The sequence below is a fragment of the Neovison vison genome, chromosome X, assembly GCF_020171115.1.
Source record: "Neovison vison isolate M4711 chromosome X, ASM_NN_V1, whole genome shotgun sequence".
Classification (NCBI taxonomy): Eukaryota; Metazoa; Chordata; class Mammalia; order Carnivora; family Mustelidae; genus Neogale; species Neogale vison.
In genome coordinates this window covers 49221932-49231220 of record NC_058105.1, presented here as the reverse complement: position 1 = coordinate 49231220, position 9289 = coordinate 49221932, and the positions used below count along the sequence as shown (strand labels likewise).

The window sequence follows — 9289 nt, the reverse complement described above, 5'->3', positions numbered from 1 at the left end:
TCATGACCTGAGCCAAAGGCAGAAGCTTAACCCACTGAGCCACCCAGTCAACCCCTGTAGTAAACTTTAAAGCTGAAATTTTTCATACATGTAATTTTTTTTTCCTTTTTGTTTAGATAGATAGCTAGATAGAAGCTCCAAGGTAGTCCTTTCCCTTACCCCATTCACTACTACCTTTATATATATACCAGTTTTAATTTCCCTGTATCTCTGGGAAGTAGATGTTTCTAACAAACAAAAAAAATAATACACCCAAGAAGAAATGAAATACTCTTCCCAAGGGATTATAGCCATCTTCCTGTCACCTCCCCCTGTTATTTGGGTTCCTTTTATTATTTTTCTTTTGTCAGTCTTTTTTTTTTTTTTTTTTGTGTGTGTGTGTGTGTGTGTACTTTATGAATCTTACTCTTGGGTCCCATTTTCACTGTATTTTTGGTTTGTTTGTTTTGTTTGGTGTTTTGTTTTCTTTTTGTTGACTTCCAGTTGTGCCAAGCCTTCCCAAGGTGAAACTTGCCTGGGTTATGGTTGATATTTTTGGCTGCACATTCTCTCAAATACAACTTAACAGAATGACTGGGAGGAGGAACTCCCAACAGAGAAAAGACCGAGAGTCAGTGTCCTCTCCCACAGATCTAATGGATATGGATCTAAGCACCATGTCAGAAATAGATTTCAGGGTAGCAGTTATGAAGACAATAGTCAGGCTGGAGAAAATTATTAATGGCAACATATATTCCTTAATGGCAGAAATGAGAGCAGATCTGGTATAACATAAAAAATGCAATCAATGAGATCCAATCTATTCTAGATGCTCTAAAAGTTAGGGTAAATGAGGCAGAAGTACAAATTAGTGAACTTGAAGACAAACTGATAGAAAAGAAGGAGTAGGAGGAGGCCTGGAACAAACAGCTTAAAATCTGTGAAAGCAGAATTAGAGAAATAAATGATGTCATGAGACATTCCAAGGCCAGAATTATTGGGAACCCTGATGGGGTAGAGAGAAAGAAAGGGCTAGAAGATATATTTGAGCAAATGGTAGCCAAGAACTTCCCTGATCTGGGAAATGAAATAAGCTTTTATGTCCTAGAGGCAGAGAGGACCCCTCCCAAGATGATCCAACATATAATATTAAAATTCACAAATCCTAGAACCAAGAAAACCATTTTAAGAGCAGTTAGGGAGAGGAGATTCCTTACATGCAGAGGAACATCAGAATAATTAACAGACTTGTGTACAGAGACTAGCAAGCCAGAAAGGGCTGGCAAGACATATTCAGGGTACCAAATGAGAAAAATACACAACCAAGAATTCTTTATCTGGCAAGGCTGTCACTCAGAATGGACGGAGAGGTAGGGAGCTTCCAGGACTGGCAGAGACTGAAAAAATATGTGACCACTGGAGTGCCTGGGTGGCTCATGGATGGACTGGAAGAGATTATGCTGAGTGAAATAAGTCAAGCAGAGAGAGTCAATTATCATACATTTTCACTTATTTGTGAAGCATAAGGAATAACATGGAGGACATGGAGAGATGTAGAGGAGAAGGGAGTTGGAGGAAATTGGAGGGGGAGAAGAACCATGAGAGACTATGGACTCTGAGGAACTAACTGAGGGTTTTGGAGGGGGTCGTGGAGGAGGTTGGGTGAGCCTGGTGGTGGGTATTATGGAGGACAGGTATTGCATGGAGTACTGGGTGTGGTGTATAAACAATGAATTCTGGAACACTAAAAATAAATTTAAAAAAATAAATTAAAAAATTTTAAAAAGAAAGAAATTATTATCAATAGCTATATGACAATAAATTAAGCAACCTGGAAGAAATGGATGGCTCCCTGGAAACCTATAAACTACCAAGACTAAAACAGGAAGAAATTGACAACTCAAATAGACCAAAAACCAGTAACTAGATTGAAGCAAAGATAAAAAAATTTTGAAGCAGAGATAAAAAAAAAAAAAAAAAAAAAAACTCCCCCAAAATGAGAGTCCAGGACCTGAAGGATTCTCCGGGAAATCTTACCAAACATTCAATGAAGAAATAGTGACTATTCTCCTAAATTTGTTTCAAAAATAGAAACAGAAGAAAAACCCCCAGACACTTTCTATGATGTCAGCATTACCCTGATCCCCAAGCCAGGCAAAGACCCCATCAAAAAGGAGAATTTCAGACCAACATCCCTGATGAATATGGGTGCCAAGATTCTCAGTAAGATCCTAGCTAATAGGATCTATCAGTACATTAAAAAGATTATCCACCATGACAAGGTGGGATTTATCCATGGGATGCAAAGGTGGTTCAACATTCGCAAATCAATCAGTGTGATTGAACTCATAAATAAGAGGAGAGACAAGAACCACATGGTACTTTCAATTGATGCAGAAAAAGCACTTGACAGCATCCTTTCCTGATTAAAACTCTGTAGAGTATAAGGATAGAGGGGACATTCCTCAAGTTCATATAATCCATCTATAAAAAAACCCACAGGAACACGACAAGGATGCCCACTCTTACCACTATTGTTCAACATAGTACTAGAAGTCCTAGCAACAGCAATCCCACAACAAAAAGAAATAAAAGCTATTTAATATGGCAAAGAAAGGGCAAACTCTCTCTTCTCAGATGATATCATACTTTATGTTTATAGCAGCAATGTCTAAAATAGCCAAACTATGGAAAGAACCTAGATGTCTATCAACAGATGAATGGATAAAGAAGAGTTGTATATCTATACAATGGGATACTATGCAGCCATCAAAAGAAATGAAATCTTGCCATTTGTGATGACGTGGATGGAACTAGAGCGTATCATGCTTAGCTATATAAATCAATTGGAGAAAGACAACTATCATATGATCTCCCTGATATGAGGAAGTGATGATGCAACATGGGGGGTGGTTAAGGGGGTAGGAGAAGAATAAATGAATCAAGATGGGATTGGGAGGGAGACAAAGTATAAGTGATTCTTAATCTCACAAAAAAACCTGAGGGTTGCTGGGGGGAGGGGGGTTGGGAGAAGGGGGGTGGGGTTATAGACATTGGGGAGGGTATGTGCTTTGGTGAGTGATGAGAAGTGTGTAAACCTGGCGATTCACAGACCTGTACCCCTGGGGATAAAAATATATGCTTATAAAAAATTAAAAAATTAAAAATTAAAAAAAAAATCAGCCTGAAAAGTTGCTATGTCTTTTATGTATATGGTAAGGAATCCTTAGTTTCTTCTTTGCTTTTCTTTTTTTCGTTTTGTTTTATTTTGTTTTGTTTTTTTGTTTATATTTCCAATTTATTTATTTTCATAAAAACAGTATTCATTATTTTTTCACCACACCCAGTGCTCCATGCAAGCTGTGCCCGCTATAATACCCACCACCTGGTACCCCAGACTCCCACCCCCCCGCCACTTCAAACCCCTCAGATTGTTTTTCTGAGTCCATAGTCTCTCATGGTTCACCGCCCCTTCCAATTTACCCAAAAGCACATACCCTCCCCAATGTCCATAACCCTACCCCCCTCCCCCAAGCAACCCACAGTTTGTTTCGTGAGATTAAGAGTCACTTATGGTTTGTCTCCCTCCCTATCCCATCTTGTTTCATGGATTCTTCTCCTACCCACTTAAGCCCCCATGTTGCATCACCACTTCCTCATATCAGGGAGATCATATGATAGTTGTCTTTCTCCACTTGACTTATTTCGCTAAGCATGATACGCTCTAGTTCCATCCATGTTGTTGCAAATGGCAAGATTTCGTTTCTTTTGATGGCTGCATAGTATTCCATTGTGTATATATACCACATCTTCTTGATCCATTCATCTGTTGATGGACATCTAGGTTCTTTCCATAGATTGGCTATTGTGGACATTGCTGCTATAAACATTCGGGTGCACGTGCCCCTTTGGATCACTACGTTTGTATCTTTAGGGTAAATACCCAGTACTGCAATTGCTGGGTCATAGGGCAGTTCTATTTTCAACATTTTGAGGAACCTCCATGCTGTTTTCCAGAGTGGTTGCACCAGCTTGCATTCCCACCAACAGTGTAGGAGGGTTCCCCTTTCTCCGCATTCTCGCCAGCATCTGTCATTTCCTGACTTGTTGATTTTAGCCATTCTGACCGGTGTGAGGTGATATCTCATTGTGGTTTTGATTTGTATTTCCCTGATGCCGAGTGATATGGAGCACTTTTTCATATGCCTGTTGGCCATCTGGATGTCTTCTTTGCAGAAACGTCTGTTCATGTCCTCTGCCCATTTCTTGATTGGATTATTTGTTCTTTGGGTGTTGAGTTTGCTAAGTTCTTTATAGATTTTGGACACTAGTCCTTTATCTGATATGTCGTTTGCAAATATCTTCTCCCATTCTGTCAGTTGTCTTTTGATTTTGTTAACTGTTTCCTTTGCTGTGCAAAAGATTTTGATCTTGATGAAATCCCAATAGTTCATTTTTGCTTTTGCTTCCCTTGCCTTTGGCAATGTACCTAGGAAGATGTTTCTGTGGCTGAGGTCGAAGAGGTTGCTGCCTGTGTTCTCCTCAAGGATTTTGATGGATTCCTTTCTCACATTGAGGTCCTTAATCCATTTTGAATCTATTTTTGTGTGTGGTGTAAGGAAATGGTCCAATTTCATTTTTCTGCACGTGACTGTCCAATTTTCCCAACACCATTTATTAAAGAGGCTGTCTTTTTTCCATTGGACATTCTTTCCTGCTTTGTCAAAGATTAGTTGACCATAGAGTTGAGGGTCTATTTCTGGGCTCTCTATTCTGTTCCATTGGTCTATGTGTCTGTTTTTGTGCCAGTACCATGGTATCTTGATGACGACAGCTTTGTAATAAAGCTTGAAGTCCGGAATTGTGATGCCACCAACTTTGGCTTTCTTTTTCAATATCCCTTTGGCTATTCGAGGTCTTTTCTAGTTCCATATAAATTTTAAAATTATGTTCCGTTTCTTTGAAAAAGATGGATGGTACTTTGATAGGAATTGCATTAAATGTGTAGATTGCTTTAGGTAGCATAGACATTTTCACAATATTTATTCTTCCAATCCAGGAGCATGGAACATTTTTCCATTTCTTTGTGTCTTCCTCAATTTCTTTCATGAGTACTTTATAGTTTTCTGAGTAGAGAATCTTTGCCTCTTCGATTAGGTTTATTCCTAGGTATCTTATGGTTTGGGGTGCAATTGTAAATGGGATGGACTCCTTAATTTCTCTTTCTTCTGTCTTGTTGTTGGTGTAGAGAAATGCAACTTATTTCTGTGCATTGATCTTATATCCTGACACTTAACTGAATTCCTGTACAAGTTCTAGCAGTTTTGGAGTGGAGTCTTTTGGGTTTTCCACATAGAGTATCATATCATCTGCAAAGAGTAATAATTTGACTTCTTTGCCGATTTGGATGCCTTTAATTTCCTTTTGTTGTCTGATTGCTGAGGCTAGGACTTCTAGTACTATGTTGATAGCAGTGGTGATAATGGACATCCCTGCCGTGTTCCTGACCTTAGTGGAAAAGCTTTCAGTTTTTCTCCATTGAGAATGATATTTGCAGTGGGTTTTTCATAGATGGCTTTGATGATATTGAGGTATGTGCCCTCTATCCCTACACTTTGAAGGGTTTTGATCAGGAAGGGATGCTGTACTTTGTCAAAGGCTTTTTCAACATCTATTGAGAGTATCATATGGTTCTTGTTCTTTCTTTTATTGATGTATTGTATCACATTGACTGATTTGCAGATGTTGAACCAACCTTGCAGCCCTGGGATACATCCCACTTGGTCGTGGTGAATAATCCTTTTAATGTACTGTTGAATCCTATTGGCTAGTATTTTGGTGATAATTTTTGCGTCTGTGTTCATCAAGGATATTGGTCTATAGCTCTCTTTTTGGATGGGATCCTTGTCTGGTTTTGGGATCAAGGTGATGCTGGCCTCATAAAATGAGTTTGGGAGTTTTCCTTCCATTTCTATTTATTGGAAAAGTTTCAGGAGAATAGGAATTAGTTCTTCTTTAAATGTTTGGTAGAATTCCCCCGGGAAGCCATCTGGCCCTGGGCTTTTGTTTGTTTGGAGACTTTTAATGACTGTTTCAATCTCCTTACTGGTTATGGGTCTGTTCAGGCTTTCTATTTCTTCCTGGTTCAATTTTGGTAGTTTATATGTTTCTAGGAATGCATCCATTTCTTCCAGATTGTCAAATTTGTTGGCGTAGAGTTGCTCATAGTATGTTCTTATAATAGTTTGTATTTCTTTGGTGTTAGTTGTGATCTCTCCTCTTTCATTCATTATTTTATTTATTTGGGTCTTTTCTCTTTTCTTTTTGATAAGTCTGGCCAGGGGTTTATCAATTTTATTAATTCTTTCAAAGAACCAGCTCCTAGTTTCGTTGATTTGTTCTATTGTTTTTTTGGTTTCTATTTCATTGATTTCTGCTCTGATCTTTATGATTTCTCTTCTCCTGCTGGGCTTAGGGTTTTTTTTCTTGTTCTTTCTCCAGCTCCTTTAGGTGTAGGGTTAGGTTGTGTACCTGAGAACTTTCTTGTTTCTTGAGAAAAGCTTGTACCACTATATATTTTCCTCTCAGGACTGCCTTTGTTGTGTCCCACAGATTTTGAACCATTGTATTTTCCTCTATCATTTGTTTCCATGATTTTTTTTCAATTCTTCTTTAATTTCCTGGTTGACCCATTCATTCTTTAGAAGGATGCTGTTTAGTCTCCATGTATTTGGGTTCTTTCAAAACTTCCTCTTGTGGTTGAGTTCTAGCTTCAGAGCATTGTGGTCTGAAAATATGCAGGGAATGATCCCAATCTTTTGATACCAGTTGAGTTCTGATTTAAGACCAAGGATGTGATCTATTCTGGAGAATGTTCCATGTGCACTAGAGAAGAATGTGTATTCTGTTGCTTTGGGATGAAATGTTCTGAATATATCTGTGATGTCCATCACATCCAGTGTATCATTTAAGGCCTTTATTTCCCTGTTGATCTTTGGCTTGGATGATCTATCCATTTCAGTGAGGGGAGTGTTAAAGTCCCCTACTATTATTGTATTATTGTTGATGTGTTTCTTTGATTTTGTCATTAATTGGTTTATATAGTTGGCTGCTCCCACGTTGGGGGCATAGATATTTAAAATTGTTAGATCTTCTTGTTGGACAGACCCTTTGAGTATGATATAGTGTCCTTCCTCATCTCTTATTATAGTCTTTGGCTTAAAATCTAATTGATCTGATATAAGGATTGCCACTCCTGCTTTCTTCTGATGTCCATTAGCATGGTAAATTCTTTTCCACCCCCTCACTTTAAGTCTGGTGGTGTCTTCGGGTTTAAAATGAGTTTCTTGGAGGCAACATATAGATGGGTTTTGTTTTTTTATCCATTCTGATACCCTGTGTCTTTTGATTGGGGCATTTATCCCTTTAACATTCATGGTAACTATTGAGAGATATGATTTTTGTGCCATTGTATTGCCTGTAAGGTGACTGTTACTGTATATTGTCTCTATACCTTTCTGATCTACCACTTGTAGGCTCTCTCTTTGCTTAGAGGACCCCTTTCAGTATTTCCTGTAGAGCTGGTTTGGTGTTTGCAAATTCTTTCAGTTTTTGTTTGTCCTGGAAGCTTTTAATCTCTCCTTCTATTTTCAATGATAGCTAGCTGGATATAGTATTCTTGGCTGCATGTTTTTCTCGTTTAGTGCTCTGAAAATATCATGCCAGCTCTTTCTGGCCTGCCAGGTCTCTGTGGATAAGTCAGCTGCCAATCTAATACTTTTACCATTGTATGTTACAGACTTCTTTTCCCGGGCTACTTTCAGGATTTTCTCTTTGTCACTAAGGCTTGTAAATTTTACTATTAAGTGACAGGGTGTGGGCCTATTCTTATTGATTTTGAGGGGCGTTCTCTGAACCTCCTGAATTTTGATGCTCGTTCCCTTTGCCATATTAGGGAAATTCTCCCCAATAATTCTCTCCAGTATACCTTCTGCTCCCCTCTCTCTTTCTTCTTTTTCTGGAATCCCAATTATTCTAATGCTGTTTCATCTTATGGTGTCACTTATATCTCGAATTCTCCCCTCATGGTCCAGTAGCTGTTTGTCCCTCTTTTGCTCAGGTTCTTTATTCTCTGTCATTTGGTCTTCTATATCGCTAATTCTTTCTTCTGCCTCATTTATCCTAGCAGTGAGAGCCTCCATTTTTTATTGAACCTCATTAATAGCTTTTTTGATTTCAACTTGGTTAGATTTTAGTTCTTTTATTTCTCCAGAAAGGGCTTTTATATCTCTGGAGAGGGTTTCTCTAATATCTTCCATGCCTTTTTCAAGCCTGTCTAGAACCTTGATAATTGTCATTCTGAACTCTAGATCTGACATATTACCAATGTCTGTATTGATTAGGTCCCTAGCCTTCGGTACTGCCTCTTGTTCTTTTTTTTTTGTGGTGAATTTTTCCGTCTTGTCATTTTGTCCAGATAAGAGTATATGAAGGAGCAAGTAAAATACTAAAAGGGTGGCCACAATCCCAGGAAAATATGCTTTAACCAAATCAGAAGAGATCCCAAATCGTGAGAGGGGATTTCTCCCCCCTGACGATTGGGTGAGGGATCTCCTCTGATTGGGATCTCCTCTGACTGGAATCTCCCAAACTCTTCTGATTGGGATCTCTTCTGATTTGGGGATAAAAAGAGGTTCAAAAGAAAGAAAAAAAAAAGAATAAAAAAAGATATTGAATTAAAAATTCAATCAAGAATTTTAAAAAGAATTAAAAAAAAGATTGAAGAGATTGGGATCTCTTCTGATTTGGGGATAAAAAGAGGTTCAAAAAAAAAGAATTTAAAAAAAGAAAACGAATAAAGAAAAGTATAAAAAAGAAAAAAAAAATATATATATATATTAGATAAACTAGTTAGAAACGTTAAAAAAGAAAAGGGTAAAAGTTAAAAAAATTTTTAACAGAATAAGAGAAAAAAAATGAAAAAGAAAAAAATTAAATTAACTGCAAGACAAAAAAATCACAGGGAGAAAGCCATGAGTTCCATGCTTTGCTTTCTCCTCCTCTGGAATTCTGCTGCTCTCCTTGGTATTGAAACTGCACTCCTTGGTAGGTAAACTTGGACTTGCCTGGATTTCTTGTTGATCTTCTGGGGGAGGGGCCTGGTGTAGTGATTCTCAAGTGTCTTTGCCCCAGGCGGAATTACACCGCCCTTACCAGGGGCCGGGCTGAGTGATCCGCTTGGCTTTGCTTTCAGGAGCTTTTGTTCCCTGAGCGCTTTCCGTAGAGTTCCAGAGGACGGGAATACAAATGG

General features: G+C 38.3%; 1 protein-coding gene across 1 annotated transcript in view; it reads left to right on the top strand.

Annotated features, from left to right (window-relative positions):
- Nucleotides 1–569: 569 nt before the first annotated feature.
- The window catches only part of LOC122896567 (Y-box-binding protein 1-like), a 141694-nt gene continuing 132974 nt past the window's right edge, over nt 570–9289 (top strand). Inside the window, 1 exon segment of the mRNA XM_044234711.1 lies at nt 570–764. Within this exon segment, the coding sequence (XP_044090646.1) occupies nt 570–764 (195 nt within the window).